Source organism: Podarcis filfolensis (assembly GCF_964270895.1).
Source record: "Podarcis filfolensis genome assembly, chromosome: Z".
Classification (NCBI taxonomy): domain Eukaryota; kingdom Metazoa; phylum Chordata; class Lepidosauria; order Squamata; family Lacertidae; genus Podarcis; species Podarcis filfolensis.
Window position 1 is genome coordinate 37,512,797 of NC_139617.1, and position 27,993 is coordinate 37,540,789.

The following is a 27,993-nucleotide window of genomic DNA, read 5'->3' on the forward strand; positions in this document are numbered from 1 at the left end:
GACAAATCATGATGAAATACCCTGCTCTCCTAAAACCAAGGGAAAACCTTATCCTGGGAACTGAGGTGCCCTTTCCTCAAAGGCCAGGTGCAAGCCTTCAGCTAAAGCAGGGCTGGGGAACTTTTGGCCCGCAAGATGCCGCTGAACTACAACTCCCAGCAGCCCCAGCAAGCACAGTTGGGGCAGAGGAGTGATGGGAGTTGTAGTGCAGCAACATCTGGAGAGCCACAAGGTTTCACACACCTGAGATAAACCTGGGCTGGGGGAAGCTGTGGCTCTCCAGCTGATGGCAGAGTACAACTCCCATTGTCCCTTACCACTGGTCATGCTGGCTGATGGGAACTGGAGTCCAGCAACAGCTGAAGGGTCACAGGTTGCCCCAGCCCTGAGATAAAGACCCCCCCCCACTTCACTCTAGAAGTGGAGGTAGCTTAGGAACATAGGAAGCGTCCTTATCCAAGCCAAACCATTGGGTCCATGTAGCTCAGGATTGTCTACACTGACTGGCAGCCGTTCTGCAGGGCTGTAGGCAAAGAGTCTTTTCCCAGCCCTACCTGGAAATGCTGCTGGGCATTGAACTTGGGACCTTCTGCATGCAAAACAGGTGCTCTGCCACTCTGCTATGGCTCTTCCCACTAGTTAGCTGGCCAGCCTAGGATCACTCGTGAGCCACTGAGCATCCAGGAGGCTTCTGAGAGAAACCGGATGCAGATTCCAGAGCTTGTTACAGTTCAGCAAAGGCACCAGAGAAGAGGGAAGACCACAAACACCAGCACCTCTCAGGAAACCCTCTCCCCGGGCAGAAGAAAAAGCCTTGGGACCCCAGCTAGCCAAGTGCTAAGGGTCGGGTGGGGGGATAGCGCCAAAAACCTTGCAAACTCTACCACCTCAAACCACTGGCAACAGCTCACTGCCCCTGGTGGGGGACAACCTGACCTTAAGAAGCAATGTGTTCCATGTTGGTCGGAATGGATTTGACAAGCAGGTCAGAAACAAATTAAAATGAATGAAGAAACTTATACACGACAACCACTGTAATAATGGAGATCATGCTGTTCATGGGCTGCCGTGGGATGGAAATGCAAACGGAGCCCCTCCCCCCCTGAGATGAGGCAGACCTTCCTGGGCCTGAGGGAGGTAGGGAGAGGATTCCGCTGTCCAGAGCCCCAGAGAGCTCCCCTTGTTCCAATGGCTTTGAGAAGGAAGCTGGACCATGTGAGAAACTGTCAACTGTTCATCCCACCCAATCCCAGTCCCTGCAGACCCATGACTTCCACTCACCTGATTTCTGATCTGGCAGTGCATGAGATCCCTCTTCACCTGGAGGGCTTCAAATGCAGCCTTCTGCATATCACTCTGAAAAAACAGCACATGCAAGTTCAGGAGAGCACACCTGGCCAGTTGGGGAACATGATCCAACCGGAATAACATCAGGCCCCATTGTTGTGGGCCTTGAGAAATCGCCTAAAGATTTACTCCAGTTGCCACAAACCTTGCCTACTTGTAGGCGTTTTCAACCACAACTCCTGTCAGTCCCAACCATAATGGCTTCATAGGAGGTAACTCATACATTGAAATCATTATTTCAGAACAAGAGAGAAAACACTGTGTATATAAGCCAAAACAGAATGGTGGGCTGTGATGAAAAGGGGCAAGGGAACTCTTTTGAGAACGCTTCCCACCCAGGAGTGCTCCAAGAGTAACCTGGGGCCATAACAACTTAGCTAGATGGACTTGGTATGTATTGCAGGGGTTTGGACGAGATGTCCTTTTGTGCTCCTTCCAAGTCTACAGCTCTGATTCTCCCCCTCCCCCTGCCATACTTTGCTTTGGCTCACCCTCTCCCATCCTGCATACAGATGTGCTGCCCTTTTTGCACCCATATCCAGCTAAATACCTCCTGCAGGATCTGGCTGATGGCTTTGTTCTGGTCCAGCTCCTGCCAAGCTAGGATTTGCTGGAACTTCTGGTCCATCTTGGCTAGGCTACAAGAGAAAACATTCCAAGGGTTACCACCATTGGCTCTCGGGAGACAGAGGCAAACTGAGGGTGAGAAGTGCTTTGGAAGACCTTTAGAGGCTGTCAGGAGAGGAGCCACTAGTTCAGTACATTTGGAAAAAATCAAAGCCTGTCAGAGGACGGAACCAAACTAACTCCAGTGGGTTTAGGGAACAGAGCCAATATCCCAAGTGCGCTCTCTCTCTCCCCCTCCCTCCACCTTTCTGGCTTACTCTAGCAGGGCCAGTGTGAGCATGGTGTTCTTGGGTTCTGGCACATGGGGATGGAGGGACCCCCACCCCCATTCACACCCCCATGTCAGACTTCCAATCGCTCTAAATGGCAAGTGATGTCAGCTGATCAACAGGTAGCAGAATGGCATCATGGGCCAAATTAGACACCCTGGGTGTAAGGAGCAAGACTGACCCATGTGCCAGAGGTTTCCCACCCCTGCACTCACATAATCTATATGTTGCTGTGATTAACAAAACAGAGGTTCTATTTATGTGGCAAAACATTTCAGCTTCCACCTTTGCCAGCTATTCCACTAAAAACGAAAGCCTGCCGTTTCCATAGTGGCACTTACAGAGCTTTGAGACTGAATGTTCAGAAGGGCTTCGTTTGCAGAAGCTAAGTGATGCTGGTGTTGTTCTCCTGGCTGAGGGCATGTGGTGGCCAATGCGCTCTTTGCTAATCCTGTGGCATAATTTCTACTGCTGCTACTGACAAGTCCGACAGTCTGCGGCCCTCAGAATCGAAATGTCTAAGCAACTGGTTGCTCCGCCTTTCCAGCCAGAGCAGCTAGTGAGGTGAAAGCAGAAACATTTCACCTCATGGATAAAACCTTTCTCTTGTTAATCACAGCAATACACATACACACAAATAAAAACAACAGCATCACCTCCCTTTCTACAAGCACAGTGTTGTGGACAGAAAGTCAGCCTGTGGGAGAAGAATCGGGATCAAATCACCCTTCAGCCACAAAGCTTGCTGGGTGAGCCTGAGCCACTCATTCTCTCTCAGACAAACCCACCTCGCAGGATTGTTGTGAGGATAAAAAGTGGAGGGAAAGAACATTACGCTTCTTGGATGAAAGGATAGATAATAAATAATAATAATAATAATAAATAATAATAATAATAATAATATGGCCCCCTCCCCACAAAGCAGAGAAATGCCCCATTCTCTCTGGGGGTACCTGGAACAAGTCTGGTTGACAAGATCTTGCCGGCGTGACTCGTAAGCCACCTGCAGGAGCTTGTTCTTATAGGTCTCGGCCAGCATCTGCTGCATGGCCGCTGTGGAGGAAAGAAAATGCAGGAAGTCAGGGTCCTGGAGGCTTCTCCTGAGCTTATAAGAGCCGGTTCAAGAACTGTCTCCTCCCGCACATTAGAATAGCACCAAAATTTTCCAGAGATCAGGAAGCAGCTCAGGAGGCTTCCAAATCCATTCCACAATTTAGCAGAGGTAGGAAAACGGGGGGGGGGGGGCTGTACAGGAGAAATGAAAGAGCAGAACTAGGGGTAGGTATGGAAGCATTATGTCTGCTTCTAGGGAAGGAGGAACCAAAACGGCAGTGCCTTTGTTGTTAATGGGGGAAGAAATACAGAATGTATAAACCTCAATGGTGAAAAACCCTGGAGAGTTTTTGGGGATTCGTGCAGAATTTTGCGGGCAGCACTCTCACTTAAGTTTGGATCGAAAGCATCCTAACAATCTCTTCCATGCACTAAGCCAGGGGTGGGGAACCTCAGGCCCCAGGGGGCTAAATGTAGCATCTCAGGTCTCTCTGCCTGGTCCTCAGAATCCTCCCCAAGACACAATGCCTTACTCTGGTCCTCTTCAGGGGCTTTTGCCTGGCTGAAGTGTCTCCGTGAATTCTAAAAATACCTCGTTTGTTATGATGGAGGACAGGGCTGTGTGTGTGTGCATGTGTATGTAAAAAATAGGCTATGGTACAAAAGGAAAAATTTACATTTGTTGTCCCACTCACCCTGGCATGTGGCCCCCAGATGGCTGCCCAGAAGAGAATGCAGCCCTTGAGTGGGAAAATATTCCACATTCTTTCTGTAGAAATCAACATAGCCAGGAGAAGCAGTTCTATGCCTGGGGTGTAAAGACTCCCACCCAGAACTCCCACAGCCGCACTCACAGGCCACTTCCTTCCTGCGCAGCTGCTCAGCCTCCTCCTGAGTAATGGCCATCAGCTGCTCCATCCGGATCCTGGCAGGGGAAAAGGGAGAGATTCAGCCATTGCATGCCCTTCCCTCAAGTGTCAGCCAATGGCAAGGCCTGCCCTGCCTCTTTCATTGTTTAGATTAGATTGAAGGCTCGTCAAATCTAGTGTTCCAGTATCCAGCAGGGGGCAGCCGGAAGCCTCTGGGAAGCCTGGGCATGAAAGCAACGGTCACCTCACATTTTTATGCATAGCATGTGAAATTTTTCAAGAGGATAAGACAAACTCTTGGATGAAAAGATGATAGGAACTGAGGAAGTCACCTTACGCCAAGTCAAACCTTCGGTGCATCTAGCTCACTATTGCGTACACTGACTGACGACGACTCTCCAGGGTTTCAGAGAGAGAGCTTTTTCCAACCCCACCTAGAGATCCCAAGGATGGTACCTGGGACCTTCTGCATGCAAAACAGGTGTTCTACCACTGAGCTATGGCCTTTCCCCGGAGGTGATCAATGGCTGAAAGCTATAATGGAGGCAGCATGCCTCTGAATGCCAGGTGCTGGGAACCAAGTACAGAAAGTTGCTGGTGGTGGTCAGAAGATGCATCTGGTCAGTCACTGTGAGAACAAGATGCTGAACTAGACCACCCATTGTCCTGACCCAGGCAACACTTTTTATGTTCTCATGCAAAGGCATCATCCTCCCCGCTCCTTACCCAGCCAAGAGCATCTGGGACACTCACCGGTCATTCTCCAGAGATTTGAGAATCTCAGAGCTCTGCTTTTGCCTAGAAAGAAAGCAAGGAGGGGAAAAAACGCCAGAAGGCATTATTAGTCCTGGTTCAGTTCTAAGAGGAGGGGGAAAGCTCATGCAACCACCTGTCTGGACCAGCACCTGGCTGAGAACCAGCATGGAGTGGAACCTATATAAAGTCCTATATAAACTCTCCACCTGAACCAAATCATGGCTGAAGCAACAGGGTGAAGGATCTTGGTAAAAGATGGTGAGAGAAAAGCTCATTCCGCTATGAAGGGTCTGGCGTTTCCAGACCACGACTCTTGGGATTTACTTTCAAAGGAAAAATCCTGGACCAATTTTGGTAACATCAGAGATGTCCTGACAGAGCTATTCCTGTTTGACCTCTTAACTTGAGAGCTGGGAACCTCAGATCCAGGGGCTGAATTTGGCCCTCCAAGCCTCTCTGCCTGGTCCTTGGGACTCTCCCCAGCCAACCCCCTTGCCAGCTCTACTTAAATTCTTGAGTGTTTTTGTTTGGCTGGGATGTGCCCCTGAACTCTGATAATGCCTCTTGGTTGACTAGATGGGAGGATAGAGAGCTGTGTGTGAGAGTTCCAATATATAATTTGCATGTGATGCTCCACCTATTTTAGCCTCTGGCCCCGCAAACCACTGGCAAGTGACCCCAGAAGGAAACATGATCCTCCAGCTAAAAATGTTCCCCACCCCTAACTGAACTCCTTGTCTGGAGTCACACATCAGATCTGAAAATCCAGTCCAGGTGTCTTTGAGCCTTGGTGCAATAAACCCAGCCTGGGAGTGAAAACAGTCAAGAGTTGCAAGCGTAGCTCCCGTGACTGTTGCTCAACACCACCTCTGACCTCTGGTTCTCTTCCAGCAGCTTCTTGATCCGCCCAGAGACCCCTTGCTCCATCTGCTTCAGCTGCTCCAACAGCTTCATGCGTTCTTCTCCCAGGCGCTCCTGGTGCCGGGTCAGGCCCTGCTCCAGCCTCACCTGCTCCTGCAAGCAGAGATGAGAACAGCATCAAAGGACCATTTCACTTGATCTCCAGGACAGCCTTATCTCCCACAGAGGCCTCCCTGGACCTTGCGACCCGAGGGTAAGCCTACATCCAGATTCCTCAGAAAGGCACATTTTCCCAACCACAATAAGCAAATGTATGAACCTCTCTTATGGGCAGTGGAGACTGGTCCATCGGGGTGAATGGGGCACTGCCTACCCAGCCTACCCTCCTACTTGCAACCAGTTCAGTGGGTAGCAGCACCGCCTGCCGGCTTCTTCCTTCTTAGTCTCTGGGTGGCCCCTTGCAGAACTCAGCAGTGAGGATGAGGACAAAAGTACTTAGCAGTCTCTATCTGTCATTGGTTCTGGCGCCATCTACTGCTGGGCTCCCTGCCTTCCGCCCTACCAGTCTCAAAGGGCGTCAATCATCACTGCCTACAGGGCAATTATCAATCCATCCTAGGATGACCTATTTCATTTTCTTTTACTTAGAAATATTTTTGAGCAGCTTAACCACAGACCAACAGGAGGGTCCGGGGGTGGTGGTGGAAAAGGGAGACAGACAAGATACCTCCTTCATGCTCTGGAGGATCTCCCCTTTCTGGGCGTGGCTCTGGTGCATGAGCTGGGCTTGACCTCGCTGCTCCAGATCCAACCAGCGCTCAAACTCCAGCTTCTCCTGCATCTTCTGCTCCTGGGAAGGACCAACAAAAAGCCTCATCAGCACACACATGCAAACATGTGAACATGTGGCTTGTAGTGTTCCTCCTGGTGCATGACGAGAGACAGGGCTTGTGTGTTCATAAACAGCAGATGGAAGTGAACAAACCTGTGTTTGGACTACAGACTACAGGTGGGGGCGGGGGGGGGAGAGCTTGCCTAACTGAAAGCTCACCCACACAAAATATGGTATGGGTTATTCCCCTGCATGTTTTTTTGCTTGTTGTCATCTAGTCTTACAAATAAAGCTTTTTGAAAAAAATCCTTCCCAATAGATAATCCCCATGCATGTAGAAATCTAGTATGCCATGGAAAAGCTAGGCTAGATATGCTACTTTTCTTGGGGGGGCGGACGGTGCGTGTGTGAGCAGAGGAGCAATCAGTTGTATGAGCTAACACATGCAGTTTAAAGTGGTATAGTCCAGACACAACTCTGCCACCCCATCTTCCACTGAATTTTCCTCTCTTCTTCGGCTGCCACCCAGTGGGCAATTAATCCCTCAAGCTAGAACATAGAGTAAGAATGGGACTGCGGGTGCCCACTCCATCAATTCAGCTGGCAAACCAGCTCACTTTGGGCTCCTCCTCTCTCCTTAAACCCTTTCCTTTCCAAGCTGCTTGTTACGAGAACTTTGTAAGAACTAATGCATGAGCTTACTTGTTTGCCTCTTCTCTCTTCATTCCTTTTGTGCCATGTCTTAGATTATACACCTGCAGGTTAAGGACTTTGGCTACTCATCTTGTGTAAGGTGCTCTGGCTACCATTCTGGCTGAAGCATTTTTATTATTTCAACACTTTACACTAGAGAGGGGGGGACCTGTGGCTCTCCAGATCTTGCTGGACTCTTAACTCCAATCAGTCTAAGCCAGCATGCCCAATGCTCAGGGATTATGGCAGCTGTACTCCAGCAACCTTGAAGAGCCAAAAGCTTTCCCATCCTGGCTTTAAAGCAAAGGAATTTGCTGACTGAGGAAACTGAGCCAGATCTATTTTTCTTCAGATGGCACTATCACTATCATCATCATCATCATTATTATATGTGGGCCACTTGTGTACGTAAATAATACTGTCCCACAGAAAATGGCGGATCCAGTGAAGAAATGGAACAAGCTGAGGGAGCCATCTGGAGGGCATAACAGTTTTCCAAAAGGGAGAAGGGTGAGCAATGGAAAATGTTTCTTACCTTCCGCTTCTCGTAGTCCATAAATTTGTTCTGAAAAAGGAGGAAGAGAAGAGGAGTTTGGATTTGATATCCCACTTTATCACTACCCAAAGGAGTCTCAAAGCAACTAACAATCTCCTTTCCCTTCCTCCCCCACAACAAACACTCTGTGAGGTGAGTGGGGCTGAGAGACTTCAGACAAGTGTGACTGGCCCAAGGTCACCCAGCAGCTGCATGTGGAGGAGCGGGGAAGCGAACCTGGTTCACCAGATTACGAGTCCACTGCTCTTAACCACTACACCACACTGGCTCTCACAAAAGGAGCCTGGATTTAACTGGGTTTAACGCAACCCGTCCACTCATTCATACACACAAACAAACAAACAAACAAACAAACACAGACACACAAACACACACACCACTTCTCACAGTTCAGGGAAGCCAGTGACCATTGTTAGGTTGCCTGTAAAGCAGGGCTGGGGAATCTGTGACCCTCCAGATGCTGTTAGGATGCCCAACTCCCATAAGCCCCTGCAGCCGGCATGGTCAGTTGGTCAAGAGCAATGGGAATCCAGCGACATCCAGAGGGTAACACACTCCCTATCCCTGACTTTGAAGACCACTGCCTGCTTCTCAGACTTCTGGGTTGGCGCCTCCGGCAATGGCGGAGCTCCTCCGATCGGGAGGAACTTGCTCCGTGGAAGGCAGGGTCTGACTGCCACGGCGAAGGCGGAGACCCTCTGAAATCACAAGCGGGAGAAGCTTGTGAACTTGGGATTCGGCTGGCACCTTCTGCGCCTCCCCTACCCGCGGGGAAACCCTGTTTTGAGGATCCAGAGCGATGTGGGGTGAGTGGCGCAGTGCTTCAAATTGACTGCTTCTTTCACGGAGTGAAGCCGCATAGCTGCTGCCGGAGAGCGCTGACTTTTTCCTGTGGACAATTGGATTTTAAACAACTACCCGTGAGTAGAACGGAAAATTGGATCTTTAAATACCTTAATTTGGCACCGAAACAGGGAAGGTCTTAAACAGGAAGTCCGCCTTCCCCTTTTGTAAATAGATTGAAGCAAAGACGTTATAAGCTAAAGTCTTTGAAAGCTTTTGGCAAAGGATTAAATTTTCATCGGTTAAAACTACAAAACCCCCCTTGGAAGCAGGAGAAGAGGGGGGAAATTTTGGACTTAGCGAGCCTGCAGGAGAGAGTGAAAAACCAAATTACCACTGCTCCAAACCTGGAAAAGGGCTGTCAGAAAGAGTGAAGTTTTGGGAGAGTTCATTGACTGCGAACAGAACATTTTTGACAGCTAGTTAAATAAGAGAAAGATACTGTTTCCATTGTCCTCTTCTGCGTTTAAAAAGGAGGAAAAGTAACTGGAAATTGAAACTATTTTTATGGCTTGAATTGTGTTTGAAAGGATTGATACAAGTGGAGACTGTTTCCCTCTAGAGGGAGTCTTTGAAACTGTCACAGGAGTGCAACTGGGGAATCACCAGCTACAAGATAAGTAATTGTGAGAACCAGAGATTGACCTTGGACCATTCAAAATGTTGACAGGAGAAGCCATTGTGACGGTATTATGTAAGATAAGCTACTCGCTGGAACAGCTTCATAAGAAGACGGATGACATGTCTTTTAAAATTGACAACTTGGATCAAAAAGTGACTAATTGGAGACAAAAAGTGAGCACCAACACAGAAATAATTCAGGACTTGGTATAAGAATCTACTTTGGCAGGACAGATTGTGGAGGAGAAAGAGAAAGCTGTGGTTGTTGAGCCTAAAGTAATACAAGCGGGATCCTCAGTCTTACAGAAACAAATTGAGGATTACAAGTTGAGGCCTTCTATGATTGAATCTAGAAAAAGCCAGATTTTGAGGATTGGATCCCGGCTTGGACGGAAGAAGGAAAGTTGGAAAGATCCCTCTATGCAGGGATTAACTGACTTTTGGGACATGGACTTGGGTCTGGAGGAGATTGGAGTTCTGGGGGCCTTTGGATTTGGAGGAATTTTGAAACATGTCATGGAACATTTTATAGACCTCAGCTTCAACTATGGAAATTTGGCTGACCTGTCTGGAAGGAATAAAAGCATTGTTAGGTTGGAGTCTTCCCGAGATCTGCTCTTTGGCATTAAAGAATATGAAGAAGACCTGCAGAAGGGACTTGGAAAAGAGTTAAGAGCCTCTGACATAAGATCTCCAGGTTGATGGACTATATGGAATTGACGGAAAGGACTGGCAGAATCCGAAACCAGGGAGAGGAGATGGTGGAAGAAGATTAGAGAATTTAAAGTTTATATATAGAAATACTGTAAAATTAATGAATGATAGAAAAATGGTGGAAAGAAATTTTATGGCCTTAGCAGAAATGTTATAAGGAGTTAAGCATATATAAGTATTTTAGTTTTAATGATAAAAAATATGTTAAGATATGTATAATATGACAGAAAATAGAGAAAGATGGAAAGGATTTGCTGAAACAATTAATAGAAGTGGAATACAAAAAGGGAGGTGAGAGGAAGTCGAGGAAACAAGGGAATGAAAGATAGAGTATGGAAAAGGTGTGATGTATGTTTTTAAATGGTTATTGTTTTGTTTTGTTTAGGGTTAAGGTGGGTTAGGGTTTTGTTTAGTTTAGTTTGATGTGTTTAGGTTGTGTTTTGTATTGCTTATATATTGTATTGTATTGTTTCTTTTCTTTTTTGTTTTTTCTCTCTTGTCTTTTTTCCTTTTCTGTAATCTCTAAAAGTAATAAATATTATTAAAAAAAAAAGCAATTACCTGCCACTGAGCCTCATTCTCCGCATATTTCGTGACCATCCTGCTGACTCCGTCCACCGAAGTCTCACCTCCGTCACTTTCCAACACTGGGAGTAAATACTGCGAGGGAGGGTTGTACTCAATTCCTAATTCTAGGAGAAACCAGAAGACAGCACAGGCAGGTCAGTTATTGGCAGGGCTCAGGCATCACACACCTAAGTGTAATGCACTGGGCAGAGTGCTAAAAATGAGTCAGGGAGACCTGAGCCCTGCTTGGCCACCAAACGCATCAAGGTGGCTCTAGAATTCAGCAAGCATGTTTTCATAGGAAGCGGCCTTATACTGAGCCAGACCATTGGGTCCATGTAGCTCAGGGCCATCTACACTGGCTAGCAGCCCCTCTTCTCAATTCCAGACAAGGTTCTGTTCCAGCCCTACTTGGAGATGCTGGGCATTGAACCTGGGACTTTCTGCATGCAAGGCAGATGCACTCCGATTGAGCTACAGCCCCTCTCTAGGCCCTTCGTCCCAGGAGAGGAAAGAGTTTCAGGCGCTGTTGGGCTGGTCCTCTCCACCCTGCTTGCACTAGGCAGGCCCTCTGCTCTGCTCACCTCCACACAGAAACTGCTGGATGGCCTCTGTGCCAGCGCTGCAGATGTCATTGGACGGGTAGGACATGGACGAGGCATCCAGGGTCAGTGACTGCAGAACGGACAGAAATTATTTTAGAAGGTAAGAAGAGCCTGGCGACTGGATCAAGGCCCATCTAGTCCAGCATCCTGTTCTCACAGTGGCCAACCAGATGCCCCTATGGGAAGCCCGTAAGTAGCATCCAAGTGCAACAGAAACACTCCCAAATTCTAGCAGTATGAGAGAGGGAGGAAACCACTTTCTCTGCATCATGCATAATCCCATATACCCCTATCATGTCCCCCTCCTGACATTTACCTGTCTTTCCTCTAACCAAAAAGGCCCAAACATTGTAACCTTCCCTCACAGGGGTGTTGCTCCATCCCTTTTATCCTCCTAGCTGCTAATTTCTGAACCTTTTCTAGCCCTGAAAATTCCTTTTGAGGTGGACAAAAAAACCCTCTTTTGAAATGCATTTTAACATCATCCAAAATACCTTCCTCCAAATGGATCCCAGGATGGTGCACAATGATGATGATGAAATGCAATGAAAGGAAAAAATATAATCCCTCAGAAAACAAGAAAACTGATTGAAAGGCAGCCACATAGAACCCAAAAGCTGGCTGAAAGCAAACAGAACCCCTTTCAAATTGCCCTGGTCAACAATAAAGTCTTTACTAATTGCTGGAAAAATTGCAAGATCAGTGCCTATCGAGCTCTTCTAGGAAGGGCATTTTAAAATCAAGGAGCCACTGCCAAAAAGCCCATGGGTTGTCTCCTGTACTAGTCCTACTCAATGTAAATGCTTTGAAAGATAACAAATGACTCTGACCCATTGATTTTGATGGGTCTATGAGCAGAACTTAGTTGGCTACGACCTCTTCTCTTCTGTGCATCCCAGAAGTGCAGTGGTCCAGAGTCATGGAAGGTTGAAGACCCATTACTATTCCCACCCCCCAACATGGCCCCAGTCTCCAGTGTCACCCAATCCACATAAAAGGGGGTGTTTTAGCCACTGGGAAGAAGCCTTTGTGTTGATTTGAGCCAATCAGAATGAAAGGAAGGGGAGTCATCCTCTGAGGACTGGCTCCAAGGATCACTCTGGAGAAAGCAAGCAGGGAAAATACTGAGGAGAAAGAGTTATGTGAGCCCCACAGTTAAGCATTTAGGAACCCTGAAAACAAAAGCTGCTTTGGTTTCAAGAGAATAGTGTGCAAGTTCTGTTAGATACAATGAAACTTCCAAGACAATCACAACTTAAGTCACTCTGAGAGAAGATGTTGGAGGACTCCAAATCATTTGCACAGCAAATGCACAGTAAATGGAAGATCTAGCTGAAAGGCAACAAATGAAGATCGGCATTGATCGTTGCAATGCGTTACTAATTATTATTACTGCATAATTATAAAACTGTTGCATTTTAGAAAGGGATCTAGCTGTGAAGGGGTGTGGCTTTGACCATCAAGAAGGGACCCTGCACTTCTGAACTGGCCGCTGAACTACTGATGTAATCACAACACACTTCAGCAACAGACGGCACTTGGAGGAGGGTCTTAGTTGATGAGCAATGCAGGAGAACTCTTGAGATTCATGCCCTTTGTACAAGGCTAGATTGGCACACAAGCTTCCCAGGAAGAGAAGAGTTGCTTATATGCATCCTACTATGATCTGAAAGAAGCAAAGCTTTCCTTTCCAGCTCCATATTGACCTCTTCCTTCCGCTCAATATGAATTTTGCACCACACACACACAAACAAAGCAAAAACTTCTTTGGGCACGTACCTCCAGTGTTCGGATGTGAGCCAGTGCCTGCGGCAACTCCTGCACTAGGTTTTCGCTGATGTCTAAGGTTCGTAGGCTACGCAGGCCACCCAGGGAGGCTGGCAGTTCCTTCAGCTTGTTGCCTGCCAGAGAAGGCAGAATGTGCCAATTAACATTTGTAAAAAAGCCTGAAGCATTTCTGTTAGGGATTGTAGGAAAAGACCTGCCAAGGAAATTGAAGAACATATTCATGTATGCGACAATGGTGGCAAGAGTCTTAGTAGCACAAGGATAGAAGAATGAAGAAATCCCGACAAAAGAACTGTGGCAAGAGAAACTGATGGACTATGCAGAACTGGCGAAATTGACGCACAAACTGCGTGATAAGGACAACTGTGATTTCAAAGAAGAATGGGAACCTTTTACAAAGTACTTAAAGAAACAACAAAATGAGCTGGACTCCTTGGCAGGTTTTGAATAAACATACACAAATTTATTATGGGTAACATCAAGACAGATAATTTAAAGATCTTTACAATTTTATAATATGCAAAGAATAACGTGTGCTGAAAAACCAGAAAGAGGAGTTGAGGGAAGTCCGGGGGTGGGGGAGGGCTTTTACTGGGGAGGGCGGAGGGGAAAATAGGAGGGGAAGTGAGGAGGATATGTTTTTGATAAATTGTTATGTTGAAATTTTGAATAAAAGTTACTTAAAAAAAAGAGAGAAGGCAGAATGTGCAAGATGCAAATATTAACACACTTCTTGGATATGTGTGCGTGTGTGTATTTGTATAACGGCTTGATGATGTCAGAAGTTTTATTTTCAATTCTTTTCCTATCGACCCCTAGAATGGAAAATGCTCCCCTGGGGAAGTCCAGTCTGGTACATAGCTGTCAACTTTCAGATTTGAAAATAAGGGATCAGCAGCCTCAAAAATAAGGGATCAGCAGCCTTACCTGTCCCAGGGACAGTCTACGGGATATCTAACAATCTGGGATAGCAGCGGGAAGCAGCGCTGGAATAAGGAAATTTCCCGCAAAATAAGGGAAGGTTGACAGCTATGGTCTGGTACCAGCCTTGTCACTGCTTGGGCACCAGGCAACAACATTCTTGGTTACCCTGGGCGTTTGGGCAGATGCAGGAATTGGATGTTTTTACTACAACTATTTATAAAACTAGATTTGTGTGTTTTTATTACTGTGAAATATGTTCCCTTATCCCTGCGGATTGCAGCCTGAGGCATTTTCTCCTACCTTTCAGATTAAGCGTCTGCAGCTGGACAAGGTCCCCTATCGAATCTGGAAGGGCCTTCAACAGATTCTTTTCAAAGTTCAGGACCTATCAAGGACAGAGAGCAGAAACAAGAGGGGTCGGTCTCCTTCCTGTTCCATTAGGGAGAGGCAGTAGGAAGTTCCTGTGAAATCCAAGTCAGAGGGTGCACTTTACAGAGTGCTGAGTCTCTTGAGTTCAGCAGCCTGGTCTTGAGGGCAGGAGACAAAACGTCTTGTTTTGATGACCCTGCTAAAACCTCAAGTGCTAAGATCCTCAGGTGAGCACTTGTAAGGGAGCCAGCCAGCAACAAATCACACAGAGTAAATGCAGTTAACTCCTTCTTAGAAGAAACAAGGTCAGCTGAGGGGTGTCAGGCCTAATGAGCACAGCAACTCTGCCCCTATGAGGCAGTTGTGGAGGCTGAAGGTCCCCACCTTCCCACAGCTGCCTAAATCTCCTCCTCCCCTAGATTCTTCCCAAGATCCTTCCTGAGCAATCTGAGATTCTACCAATGCACCTGTCTCTGATTCTCCCTCTTTGTGCCTCTCCTGGTCCTGGGAGACCAGGGGAAGGGGAGCAGAGCTTGTGGCAGCAGGAGGGGGAGACATCCTGGTATCTTCACCAGCCTGACTCCTCTCTGCCTCTTGGTCTTCTTCCTGTCCTGCTTCTGCCTCTACTTCTGATTCTGGACTTCTCTCTGTCACAGACTCTCCCTGCTCACTAGAACCTGTTAGTGCTTCAGCTTTCAACACCTCCTCCTCCAGGCTTCTCCCTCTGACCACGCATTGTCGTCCCACCACCATTCCCCGGACTCTGAGAACTTTGTCCCTTGGGGGTTCCCCAGCTGGTGCCTTCCACCATTCCTCTGTGTCCAGCCAGTCCATGGCAGCACCTTCTCATGGCCCAATCAACATTGGAAGCATTGTTTGTGGTGACACAAGAAAGAAACTGCACCCCGATTGTAGCATTCCCTCCCAAGAGAGGTTAGACTGGCTCCCTCTTTGCTATCCTTCCACCAATAGACTAATATCTTCATGTTCGGATGGACCTTTGGAAACCAAGGTGCAGATGATACTGATCATTCAGCTGCTGTCAGGGCAAACTGGATTTTAACCGCTGGTTCTAATTGTGTTTTGATGTATTTAAGCTATTTTTTAAACTCGTCTGATTTTATTTGTATTTTACAATGATTGTTTTGAATTTTGGAAGCCACTTTGAATCCCAACTTGAGAGAATGTCAGGATATAAAAACATTAAAACAAACAAAAAAACAGGAATGTCCAGCTCTTGGTATTCATAGAGACCTGGCCAATCAGCAAGTTTCACACTGGCAGCCAGTCACATGGGCTGATGTTCCACACAGGTTTCTCTCTGTATCTGCTCTGTGATAACTCACCCAGCAAGGTCCTAGCCTCAAGCAATAAGGAGGCTCTCCATTCAGCCCCTGGTTTCACTATCCCATTTTGAGGGGCTAGTCTGAGCCTTCACGGTCCCAAAAGAGATGGAAAAGTTCCCATACTTTCTGTGTCACCACACTGACACTGCACACGAGAAACAATTCAGAACAGAATTCTCCCCCAGGATGTGTTTTGTCTCTTTTACCTGGAGAGACGTCAGTTGGCCAATATCAGGAGGAAGTGAGGTTAGCTGGTTGTCATGTAGATCTAAAACCTGGAAGGGCAGAGAAGGAAAATGGCCGTTCATTTATCTCCAGCAGGGCTGGAGAACACTTTTTTCCCTATTGAGGGCCACACTCCCTCAGCACTAACCTGTTAGAGGCCAAAGCCAGTGGAGGGTGGACCACTCACTTCTCTCTCTGTCTCTGACAAACTGCTTCTTCCTCTTTCTCTGTCTTTGGCACCCCCTCCCTCCCCTCTCTCTCTCACACTTCTCTGTCCCTGACATCCCCTTATTCCTCTTTCTTGGTCTGTGACACCCTGCTTCTCTCTTCCTCCCATTCTTCTCTGTGTATCTCTGACACCTTCCCCTTCTCTCTCCGAGGTCTCTCGTATATTTAAACAAGACATGGAACAAAATCACATTGGAATGGGACCTGGTTTCAAGAGCCCCCTTCTGTCAACACACACACAGTGGTTCTGTGCCTTCTTCACTATCAGGTCCAGAAGCTTCCACTCAATGATTAATTCCTTCCTCTTGAGTCATTTGCAAAAAAAAAAAAAGAGAGAGAGAGAGTTTCAAGTTACCTTCACAGTTAGGAGATTCAGGATGCTACAGGATTTAGGGGTCAGAGATGTCAAGCAATTGGTGTGAGCAATCAGCACCTAAGCAATGAAAGCAGCAGAGAGGATATTATCAGAGTGATGCTGGGAGCCATAATCAAGGTTTGTTCTTGGCTAACTCACTTGTGGTTTGCTTGGAGAGAAATAAATGGTGAACCTGGGTTCAGAGGTAGCGCTAACCCATACTTGTTTCCTGGGAGTGGAGACAGAGGGGCAGAGGGAGTGAAGTGCTTGCAGTTTCAGTGCACCCATTTAAATCATGGTTTACTGCCACTATGATTTAGGAAACCAGTGCAACAAGTGATCTGCAGTGGGAGGCAATGAAGAAATGGTCCTTGCCAGCAAGACGCTGTATAGGCTTGGACTGCTTTTGCTCCCGGAAAAATCCTCCAGGGTGTTTGAGGAAAGTTAAAACACAACAGGGAGAGGGAATCGCTACACATTCAAAAGCACATTGGCCAGGACTCAGAGGACCCCATTTCTGCCTATGGACATATGAGGCTTTGCCTGTTGTTTGAGGCCACCAGCCATTTCTTGCTCTGCGTGGACAAGAGGGTTCTCCAGCATCATAAATTGTTTAGCAGGGGAGGACACAGGAAGAGTCTGATGCACAGAGATGCCACCACCTAATTTTATGATATTGGCCTGTGTGTCAACATGGGCTTTGTCAACCTAATGCTCTCTGGGTATTTTGGACTACAACTCCCATCAGCCCCAGTCAGCAGAGCCATTTTGGACTACAACTCCCAGCAGTCATGGCCAGCACTGCCATGCTGGCTGGGGCTGATGAGAACTGCAGGGCAACAATGTCTGGAGGGCTTTTGCCCAGTGGACAAAGCCTGTACTAACACATTGAAACATGTCCCTTACCTTCTTCTGCAAGACTTTACAGGTCGCCAAGGCTCCATACGGAATCTAAAAGCAGGCATAGGACAAAACCAAATGCTGGTCAGATAAGATGTTATTGTGAGGGAGAGGGGTGATCAGAAAAAAATACAAAAGAGATACTTTATGCAAGGGTCATTTTGTCTTGGGGCATATTACCATTATTTATCAGATTTATAGGCCCCCACTTTCTGCCCAAAGGAGCCCAGGGTGGCAAACAAGAAGCACTATAACCATTAAACTACATAAAAGCAATTGAAATGCAGACGCAGATGGGGAAAGATCTCTGCTTTAGAAGGCTTGTTGGAAGGTCATCACAGGCACAGAACAGACAACAGAGGCAGTGCTTGTCTGATATTTAAAGGGAGGGCATTCCAAAAGGCCCTGTTCCTGTATTGTGCAGAACAGACCTCCTGATGATAAGAATGACAAGAAAATCCACCCAGGGACAGAGACCCTGCAGCGCTCCATATAATTGTTGGACTACAACTTCCATCATCCCTCACCATTGGCCACACTGACTGGGGCTGATGGGTGTTGGAGTCCAATAACATCAGGAGGGCTGATGCTCCTAGTCCTTGATGTCAAGATACAACACAGATCCTATGGTGATGGGTGTCAAGCGCAGTTACACATTTCTGCCTCTGAAACAGGTGGAAAGAGGAACCCACTCCTGCATAACATCTTCTGCTGAAGGATGATAATAAAAGGTATCACTCTTCAGAATGTGACACCACAACCAAAAGATAATGCCCAAAGGATGGGGGCGGGGGGTTAGTTCCAAAGCAATGCCCAGAAGTGAAACCAGCAGAGCTTTTGATTCTTAACCATCACTGCAAATAAAGTACTTCTGCATGCAATGCATAGTAACTGTGGAACTCCCTCCCACAGGAGACAGTGATGGCCAGCAACTTGGACAGATTTAAAAGAATATTAGATTCATGGAAGAGAAGGCTATGCATGGCAACTAGCCATGGTGGCTATGCTCTGCCTCCACAGTTGGAGGCAGTAATGCTTTTCGATGCCGCAGGAGGAGTGGGTGCTCTTATGCTCAGGTCCTACCTGCGGCTGTCCCACTGGGGCATCTGGCTGGCCACTGTGAGAACAGGATGCTGAGCAAAATGGGGCATTGGTCTGATCCAGCAGGGCTCTTCTTAGGTTCTGATGTCAACAGCATGTCTCCCACCCAACCACTTGGCCAACATTTGGGAGTCAGATCACCAGAAACGTACCTCTAAGAGTTCACATTTGGATATGTCAAGTATATCATCAGCTCCGGCTTCCTTTGCCTGTTGAGAGACAGACAGGTGAGTTGCATTTGCAAAAATGAGAAATCAGATGGTTGCCAGCCTTATCTCAATTGCTCACTGAATGTAATCAAAGTAATATATATGTATATTTAGGGAGGGGCGCGTGAGTAAGCCCCACTGCGCCCATGTTGCTTACAAGTCTCCAGTTGTCAGAGATGTGCTCCAAGCCCTGCCCAAATACTTTGGGGGAGGGCTGTAGCTTGGTGGCACAGGATTTCATCTGTATGCAGAAGGTCCCAGGTTCAATCCCTGGCATCCCCAGGTTGGGTTGGGAGCATCCCTTCTCTGAAAACCCTAGAGAGCCACCATCAGTCGGTGCAGGCAATACAGATGTGGTGTCCCAACAGGGTGAGTCCCAATCAGAGGTGGGTGTCATGCCTCAACAGTGTGACTCCTCATCAGAGAAGGACCAGGAGGCTCCAGCCTTACACCAAGCCCTGGGTCACACTCCATCTGGGGGTGAGGAGTGATGAAGCCTAGGACAGATGACCAGCACCAGGGGTGTGTTTGGCCTCTGGCATTGAGTTTGGACATGTCACAAGCCCAAGGGGAAGCCTTAAACACCAGGTCCATCCCAGTCCATCTGGAGAAGTGCCCAACTACAGGCAAGGTCTCCCTGGGATGTAAGACCATCTTCTCAAGCAGACCCCTGGACAGAAGGGAGATGATAGGATTCAGCTGTGGTTGGGGTGTGCTTACACCAACTCCAGCTGAAAAACCAGCGCAGGATTGGAAGAGCTACTAAGAATGTCTATATACCAGCTCGGTGCCATGCCTGCTATCCAAGCTTCTGCCAGGCCAAACCTGATCTTGGAGTGCTCTGACATTGCCTCTCACCTGATCCTTGCTGGGAACTCTGCTGGTTTGGTTCCCCACTCCTGGTGGAAAGACTCTTCTGCAGAGTTTTCCACCAATAAGGGGCATGTTTTTCTGGGTGGGTGGGTGGGCGGAATAGGCACCCCTGAGGGTCTAGGGCCTGACCCCCTAACCCCCCCAGCTGCATCATCCCAGAGTTGGCATAGTTTTATGAAACAAATTATCACATGGCGGAAGGGTTTTTATACTGTGGATCTGCTACATCCATCTAGCCTGCTTAGGATTCATCTGTAACAAAGGCCAGAAAAGACCAGGTGATGACATTCTTTCATGGTTCCAGAAGATTCCTCAGAACCTTAGTGGAGCCCCTGCTAGCTTGAAGAGTCCCAGCAGCTGGCCCACCTAGCTCTGGCCGACTTACCAGGCACATTTGGTACTCAAGGCGCTTGCGGGCTTCATCGCTGGGTTTCCTTTTACGGAAGAAGAGCGGCATCTTCCTCTTGTCTTCCCTTTATCCCAATTCAGAGATGGAAAAAGGAAACGAAAGGCAGGAAGGCAACCACAACCTCAGCAACAGGAATTACATCTCTGTCAGTCTGAGAAGAAGCTGCTCATGTCGGACAAGTTCTGCTCAAGGTGCCGCCCTCTGGAGAAGTTGGGGACGGGTGGGGGGAGAGAATAAATCAAAACACATTTATGAATTTTATTTCTCATAACCCTTCTGTAGTTCAGGGATGGAGAAGCCTTTTTTGGCTCAAGGGCTACATTCCCTTGTGAGGAACCTTCCAGAGGCTGCAGTGGTGGGGTGTAGCTAAACAGATACCATGGGCGAATCTCCATCACATAAAATTGGCCAGGGGGTTGTGGTGGTGCAAAGAGGCCTGGCTTAAGGGGTGTGTGGCCTGGGATGAGTGCAGAGGGCCATACGGACACCTAGAGGGCAGTATTTGGCCCCTGGACCTGAGGTTTCACATTCCCTGCCCTGTCGTGGCACCTCAGTTACACAAGCTGGGACATTTGTATAAGAAAGGGGTCAGCCACCGATAGCCACTGGACCAAAACGTGCCTGTAATCCTCCCACTCCCAGTACAATAAAGGCAACTAACTCCTGCTGTGTGTGTGAGCTTCCACACACATTCTCACATGCAGGAAAGAAGATAGTGGCAATGCTGAAGACTGCCATTGTTTTATCAACAGCCTGGCAAGGTAGTGGGTCTAGAAAATTCATCAGGTAGCTCATTGCCTGGGGCACGGGCTAGCATGGGGTTGAGGTGTTGAGTCCAAAGCATGAGAGTTAAACTAGTGCCTTTAACACCTGTCAGGGGCAGCTTTTCATAGCATGGGTGTGTACTGACAGGAAAAGCTCCCATAATAACATAGTGAGCTGCCTTATGCTGAGTCACTTTGATTCCTCAGTCTCATTACTGTCTACACTGACTGACTCTCCAGGGTGTCAGATAGTACACAACCAAACTGAACCATTTCCACAAAAATCATCATAAGACCTAAAATAGATATATTTAAAATTAATATAAATAACAGCAACAAAAAATCCTAAACAACACCCCAGCCCAAGTGTCAGTTCTTCTGTAGCTGGAGTCAGTCAGGGCCCCATCCTCTCAGTCCAAGTGGAAAAAGCCCTGCAAAGCAGGGAACAGGTCTTTCAGGACTCACGGGCAAAACACACACCCCTGCTCCCCAGAGAAAAATATGAGCCACAATCCTGAGTGCTATCAGCAGACAGGCATTTAACCAAGTGATTCCCAGCAGTGATAGGCAATGCTGGATCTGACCTATCTCCATCTATCATGAAGCAGGCAGCACTACGCTACTTCAAACTGCAGGAAGGTCCTGACTTTCTCCATTCCGATCCCTGTATGTAGGGAACCTGCCAGAACGTTTCTGCTAGACTAGACGTTAAAGAATACTTGTTAAAGAATATACTGTATTCAGCTTTTGGTTTTTTCAGTGGAAGAGCATCACATCGTAAGTGTTCCCCAATATGGTCTAAACTGGCGCAGCAATCTTTTCTGACTCCCCAAAATCTCCACGAGAACTGTGCCCTTGAACACTTTGTTTATGTAGCTTTTGCTTTTAATAGAAGTTTGCAAATATATCAGAAGAGGAAGAAAGATAAAACCTTCCTAGTTTGTATTTACATGAAGAATATCCCCTCAATCCTGACTTAACCATCAAAGATTAATGTACACAGTCCATACATCCAAACAGGTGTCTAAATGAGATGGACAGTTGTTAACTTATGGATTCAAATGGGATAAAACCTGGGTTTCTATCTTGTGGGTTCAAACGAAATTTCGTCAGATCCACTGCCACCACCCCATGCCCTACAAGGACTCGCGCTTCTGCTTCCTAGGGAGCCCCCACCTTGGGCTGCACGCAGAGCTTGGGCTGTTCATTGAAGAACATAAGGTGAGCCCTGCAGGATCTGGTCCAAGGCTGGCCAGAAGCCCCAGTAGGAAGCCCGAAAGCAGGACCCGAACGCAGCAACCCTCCCCGCTCTTGCGGTTTCCCCAGCAACGGGCAATCAAGAGGTACGGATGAAAAACAGGGACATGAGGACTAGTAACTTACCTGGGAGAAATCCCCATGGGGGGGAGACGAGGGTGTACTGTAGGGTTTACTTCTAAGTAAACATACCCACTGCCCAGGGCTGCGCTTGCCACTCAAGAGGCGCTGGAGGGCTCGACGGGTAGGCAGAAGCTCAACAGGTGCGGCTTTGCCAAGCCTGTCATGCTAGGGGGTGTGGAGAAGGAGCCCCAATGGCAGCCTTGGCTGCTCTCAGGCAATCATTGCAACACGGCGGGGGTGAGGTGGGGGAGAGAAACAGCAGCTCCCTTGGCCACACCCAGAAGTGCGGGAGGGAGGGGGAATGCTGAGGAGTAGCCCCGCCTCCAGCTACGCCTTAGGCCACGCCATCTCGACAATGTCCCCTCCCGCGCCCTGTACTCACCGGCTCATACCGTTCCCTCACCACCGCCAAACTCTTTGTCTTTCTCCCTGCCCACTTCTCTTCCGTAAACGAAGAAACAAACATCGAAACGGCTCAGGAAATATTCGCGGTCTGTTACACAGAGACTACACCTTAGAACGATCTCTTGTGCCTACAGACTTCGGTCTCTCGCCCACATCTAAAATGGAGACCGCAGCCTCGCTCCTCCACAGTGTATGCCCATAGTAGACATGGCGGCAGGGAGTTTTGAGTCTCGCGAGGTTGTGGCTGGAAGAGCAACGGTGCTTATTGGACGGCGGGAGGGTTGGTGGGCAAGGACGTAGCAACGCAAAGTAGAGATACTAAAGTGTAGAGAAGCACTACGTACTATGAATTCGAAGAGAACACGGTGTAAAGGACCGGAAGTTTGGTCCGTCCCTCCTGGCCAAACCTAAGATGATTTCCTTTGACTCACCCTTCAAAGCGTCAGAGGACGGGTGAGTGTAATCTCGCGAGATCTTAGATATTATATCCCGCGGAATCGCACGCAACCGGTCCTTTTGCCACATCGATCTTACGGGCGAGGAAGAGCTGGTTGCTCTCCTGAATCCGACGCCATCCTCCTTGGAGCTTAATTTGGCATCCAATTCGCAGTCATGCCGCCCAAGTTCGACCCCAACGAGATCAAAGTCGGTAAGTCTTTCGGCTCGAAGCGTTTTGGAGGACCGCTTATTTGGGGTTGGGGCCGGATCAACTCGCCTGGGCTGGCCTATGGAGTGGTAACGTCTACATCTCGGTGGGGGCGGGGGGCCGATTGGCACGTGTGAATGATTGCCGCGTGTTCAGCTTCCTTTTTAGCCTTTATTTGCTATGCTTCTCCACAGAACCTTCCATGTCCCTTTTCAAGTTAGTGGTATATTTTTAAAATTACCTAGACCGGTGTGGTGTAGTGGTTAAGAGCGGTAGTCACGTAATCTGGGGAACCGGGTTCGCGTCTCCACTCCTCCACATGCAGCTGCTGGGTGACCTTGGGCCAGTCACACTTCTCTGAAGTCTCTCAGCCTCACTCACCTCACAGGGTGTTTGTTGTGGGGGAGGAAGGGAAAGGAGAATGTTAGCTGCTTTGAGACTCCCTAGGGTAGTGATAAAGCGGGATATCAAATCCAAATTCCTCCTCCTCCTCTTCTTCTTCTTCTTCTTCTTCTTCTTCTTCTTTCATCTCATTCAAATGCCACCGGTACTTTAAATAGATAGATAGATATAACACATACAAAATACATTATAAATCATAAGTGTATTGTATTCTCGGTTTTTAGGTTTTCCTCCTCGTATTTTTGTTTTATTTTATCTATTCTTGTATGCATTTGTATTGGTACCTGTACATGACAGCATACAAGCTCTGCGTTTATTTTCTGTACTATGTTTATAGTTTCCAATCTTTGAAAATTAGATACCTCGCACCACATCCAAGAGTATTTATGTACTCAGACTGGCAAACCACACTGTGACCTGATTATTTTAATTCTGGAGCACCAACGACTGAATATTCTCACTTTCTGTGTTAAGTGCATTAATAACACTTACATGAAAATCAAAGAGTGCTAAATCGTTCAGGAGTGGTAGGATTCATAGTCTTGATTGAAACTCTTTAAGTTATTCAGCTCTTTTGATATATTAAGAACATAATACTAGCCCCATCTAGTCCAGCCAACAGGATTTGCTTCATTTTTAACCTTTCTTCAAAGGCCCTGAAGCAGCATATTGATATGGTTCTTTTTACGTGCATGCATTATTTTTATCTTCAGAACAACCCTGTATAAATAGGCTGTGCTGGAAGACAAGTGAATGTCAGACTGAAAGTCACCCAGCTTTGTGGCTTAGCTGAAATTTGAACATGGTTCTTAGAATCATAGAATTATAGAGTTGGAAGGATACCAAGGGTCATCTAGTCCAACCCTCTGCAGTGCAGGAATCTCAGCTAAAGGGAAGTGAGACCTTGCTTTAGGGTGAAGCTCTTACCATGTTCCAGCAGTTTATCCCCTGTATGAATTTTTGTATTGGTGTTTTGCCATGATACCACAGTGGCTTATAATTATATTTAAAGTGCTGGTTTTCTCTCTCCTCCCCCCCCCTTTCTTACAGTTTTCTTAAGATGCACTGGGGGCGAAGTTGGTGCCACTTCAGCTCTGGCTCCAAAAATTGGGCCACTGGGTTTGGTAAGTCAGTTCTTATTCAACCACAGAAATGCTAATGGGTAGAGTGGTAATAGAGAGCCACATGTGCAGGGGCCAGTTGCAGCTATCCAGACCTCTGTTCAGAACCCAAAGCCTTGTGATGAAAACTTTGTCCAGTTCTGCTGCTGAATGCAAGTGGTGACAATTCAAATTCTGAAGGCAAAGTAGCACTATTAGCCCATTTCCTGTGGAAGGCTCTTCCCATAGAGATTCAGCAGGGTACCTTTTTTAAAGTGATCTGTGGTCAGTTGCTGCATTAGAGGGGAGGTTTGGGGGACATGACTTAAGTATCCCATTAGTTATACCTGCTGTTGTTGTTTTTTCTTTTAGTCTCCCAAAAAGGTGGGTGATGACATTGCCAAGGCTACCGGCGACTGGAAGGGCCTGAGGATCACGGTTAAGCTGACCATCCAGAACAGGCAAGCTCAGGTACAGACAACGCCACAAAGGACGGGTCTGTGGCCAAAAGCACTGGCATTTGAAAATGCCCAGCTGTGCTAGTGCCACAGAGCCATGATCCTGGCAAGGTTGACTCAGCCTTTCATCCTTCCGAGGTCGATAAAATGAGTGCCATGCAGCTTGCTGTGTGGGAGGTCTTTGGATCCAGACCTTAAAAACACGGTCCTGGTCATTAGGCGGTTGCAACGTATCCAGGTTTTCAACTACAGTTCCCATCATTCCTAGCTAGCAGGACCAGTGATCAGGATATATGGCAGTTGTAGTTCATCATATCAGGGATGTCAGACGCTATTCTATGTTAAAGTATATTGATTGTTTTCTTGTGCTATGTGGAATTGGGTGATTGCAAGCTCTGGAAAACAGCTTGTCAAGATGATTTAGACAAGGGATGTCCAACCGGTTTTTTTCCTGGGAGTAGATCGCAGTCTTTTGGGAGTTGGACGTCCCTGATTTAGACTATTATTATTTTCCTCAACTGAGCTCTTTTTTTACATTTAATCTGAAATCAAGCTAGATTTAAGCTTGTTGGTGTCTCTGGTATCTTCTCATCATGGATGTTGGCTTACTTTACAGATCTATGGTCAATATTATTTTATTAATGCTATTGCTATAAGTTTGTTACGGCCTTTGGCTAGAGAAACTTTTGAACTTGACTTTTAGTCTCCAAATGACATTTCCCCTTGGCTCCTAGCAATATTTGGCATTTATGCATGCTGCCTTTTTTTTAGCATTGGCATCATTTTTTGTAACAGCCTTGTGAGGTAGGCCAGTCGTTTTCGTCCCTTGCTATACAGATGTGTACCTTGAGTCAGCTCCGAAACGTGATAAACCCTGGATTAGAGCTAAGATCCTGGGGGGCCCTGGGTTTCCTGACAGCCACCCGCCACCATGCCTTTCGTGCAACAGTGACTGGCATGTTCCAGTGGTGAGCTAATAACAAACCCCAGCTTAGGAAGCAGAACTCTTCTATCTGACCCATGGAGAGTCCTGTGCCGAAAAACTGGGGACACAAACCTTACAGAAGAGGGTGGTTTTGTTTCATGATAAGTTAAATTCATATTAAAAAGTTTTAGGAGTGTGTATGTGAAATAATGCTTTGTCATCCAGCGGTCTACTAGCACAAGGCCTTCTGCCTTTGCAACAGAATGTCTGCTTCTCATGGGCCCCTGAACAGATTGAATAGGTGCTCCAAAGGCAGAAAGGAGGAGGGTGTTCTGTTGCATAAGCAGAAGTCCCTATGTGAATGAGACAACTTTGTTAGATACAGTCCTGGGAGTTGGGAGGAGCTGTGGTGGAGGGTGGGATTTTTCTTTTCATGCCAGGTTTTCTGTTGTCAGTGTATTGCTCCTCCTTCCCACCCCTGCCTCACACGAGTCTCAAATCTGGACTGTTTTGCTCTCTAGATCGAGGTGGTCCCATCAGCCTCTGCCTTGATCATCAAAGCTCTGAAGGAGCCTCCCCGTGACCGCAAAAAGCAGAAAAACAGTGAGTGTCCGGTGGTGGTGGTTTGCTTAGGTGGTGAAATGCAGCTGGGCAGTTATGAAAATGGAAGTAGAACCATGGTTTGTTTTGCAGAGATTTAGGATAGAGTGATTAAAAACTTAATTCCCAACTAGCTCTAAGAACCAGGAGGTCCTTTCGAGGAACTGTACTAGTGTCCTCATTCATGCTCATAAAAAATCTGGTTTGTATGAGGGTAGATGGGAAATTTGGAAAGCTACAGCACCAAAACAGCTCAAATATAATATGGATCAGTGTGGTGCTATAGTTCTGTCTGCAACAGCCACCCGCCACTGTGCCTGCCTGATTTCATCTGTGGCTTGTACATTCCAGTGGTGAGCTAAGAGGAAACCCCCATTCAAGGAAACAGGGTTATTTCTCTTCATGGGTAACTCTGTGCCGAAGAATGGGAACAGAGCAAGAACAACACTGCCACAGTCCCTTTTTATTTTTTAAGAGAACTGGCTGATGAAGCTTGTCTGCTCCAAAAGCCTAACTAATGTGAGTTCTCTCTTTGTTTACAGTTAAGCACAGCGGCAATGTCAGCTTTGAGGAGATCGTGAACATTGCCCGGCAGATGCGGCACCGATCCTTGGCCCGGGAACTCTCAGGTAAAAGCAGGGAAGGTGAGGGCAGAGGGTATGGATGTATGACAAGCTCATGAGTTCCATGTAACAAATGCTGAAGCAAATGAAGCTGCCTTTTATTTATTTGGCTCCCAGGCCCCCTTGTACCTCACTATTGCAGCCCCCCAAGTTTTGCTTGATTTCTTTGAATGTCCTGTGAGACTCAAGTTATTGCCATCATCCCCAGCCAGCATGGCCCTTCTTCAGGGTTTCTGGGAGTTGTAGTCCCAACAGCAATGTCTACCCATATTCACTTCCCATACCTTCCGTAAAGTTGGAGCTGGAGTGACTCCATTCAGGGAGTCTAATCTGGATGAAGCTATGCTTTGCTGACCATCTGGCAGAAAGGTCATGAGCGCAGCAGCCATCATGACATAATGTACTTTCCTGTCCCATCTACAGGAACCATTAAGGAGATCTTAGGAACTGCCCAGTCTGTTGGCTGCAATATCGATGGGCGACACCCTCACGATGTAATCGATGACATCAATAGTGGTGCAGTTGAATGTCCTCCAGTAAGTGCCTGCCTTCCCATGAAACAGGCTGCATATGTTTTTTTTTCTCCTTACCTTGGTACCAAATTGAGTTATCTATTTCTAATTCCAAACTTATTTCCTTCCCTACAGAGCTAAGGCTGCTACCTGAATGGACATGATGCAACTTAAGCAAGTTCTGTATGGTGTATGGTGAATATTGGTAATAAATGCAGTTTCACACTTGTGGGGATAA

At 47.3% G+C, this 27,993-nt stretch overlaps 2 protein-coding genes across 6 annotated transcripts in view; one reads left to right on the plus strand and one right to left on the minus strand.

The window, feature by feature from the left end:
• The window catches only part of LRSAM1 (leucine rich repeat and sterile alpha motif containing 1), a 31,407-nt gene extending 8,544 nt beyond the window's left edge, over window positions 1-22,863 (minus strand). The window contains exons 1-18 of one of the 5 annotated variants that reach the window (XM_083596975.1): window positions 22,467-22,863; window positions 19,917-20,061; window positions 18,602-18,658; window positions 17,355-17,399; window positions 16,449-16,526; window positions 15,847-15,915; window positions 14,226-14,310; window positions 12,993-13,114; window positions 11,193-11,283; window positions 10,603-10,733; window positions 7,843-7,872; window positions 6,510-6,632; window positions 5,796-5,935; window positions 4,919-4,963; window positions 4,151-4,221; window positions 3,197-3,296; window positions 1,898-1,985; window positions 1,282-1,356 (exon numbers count right to left, since the gene is read on the minus strand). In XM_083596975.1, the coding sequence (XP_083453101.1) occupies window positions 1,282-1,356; window positions 1,898-1,985; window positions 3,197-3,296; window positions 4,151-4,221; window positions 4,919-4,963; window positions 5,796-5,935; window positions 6,510-6,632; window positions 7,843-7,872; window positions 10,603-10,733; window positions 11,193-11,283; window positions 12,993-13,114; window positions 14,226-14,310; window positions 15,847-15,915; window positions 16,449-16,526; window positions 17,355-17,399; window positions 18,602-18,658; window positions 19,917-19,988 (1,422 nt within the window). In that variant the 5' untranslated portion in view covers window positions 19,989-20,061; window positions 22,467-22,863. Of the gene's footprint in view, window positions 1-1,281; window positions 1,357-1,897; window positions 1,986-3,196; window positions 3,297-4,150; window positions 4,222-4,918; window positions 4,964-5,795; window positions 5,936-6,509; window positions 6,633-7,842; window positions 7,873-10,602; window positions 10,734-11,192; window positions 11,284-12,992; window positions 13,115-14,225; window positions 14,311-15,846; window positions 15,916-16,448; window positions 16,527-17,354; window positions 17,400-18,601; window positions 18,659-19,916; window positions 20,142-22,087; window positions 22,365-22,466 lie in introns of those variants that run through there. The other 4 variants (XM_083596973.1, XM_083596974.1, XM_083596972.1 and 1 more) reach the window with 4 other exon arrangements.
• A 134-nt stretch (window positions 22,864-22,997) lies between these two features.
• Window positions 22,998-27,993, plus strand: RPL12 (ribosomal protein L12). The gene is made up of 7 exons (XM_083597097.1): window positions 22,998-23,138; window positions 24,588-24,661; window positions 25,010-25,108; window positions 26,542-26,623; window positions 27,163-27,249; window positions 27,667-27,779; window positions 27,891-27,993. Exons 1-7 carry the CDS (start codon window positions 23,102-23,104, stop codon window positions 27,894-27,896), a joined length of 498 nt encoding a protein of 165 aa, XP_083453223.1. The 5' UTR covers window positions 22,998-23,101; the 3' UTR covers window positions 27,897-27,993.

Excerpts from the sequence above, each read along its gene's own strand:
- RPL12 (XM_083597097.1), top strand. The coding sequence starts at position 23,102 with ATGCCGCCCAAGTTCGACCCCAACGAGATCAAAGTCG. Across the intron at positions 23,139-24,587 it reads CCCCAACGAGATCAAAGTCG|TTTTCTTAAGATGCACTGGG; the intron begins GTAAGTCTTTCG and ends CCTTTCTTACAG. Across the intron at positions 24,662-25,009 it reads AAATTGGGCCACTGGGTTTG|TCTCCCAAAAAGGTGGGTGA; the intron begins GTAAGTCAGTTC and ends TTTTTCTTTTAG.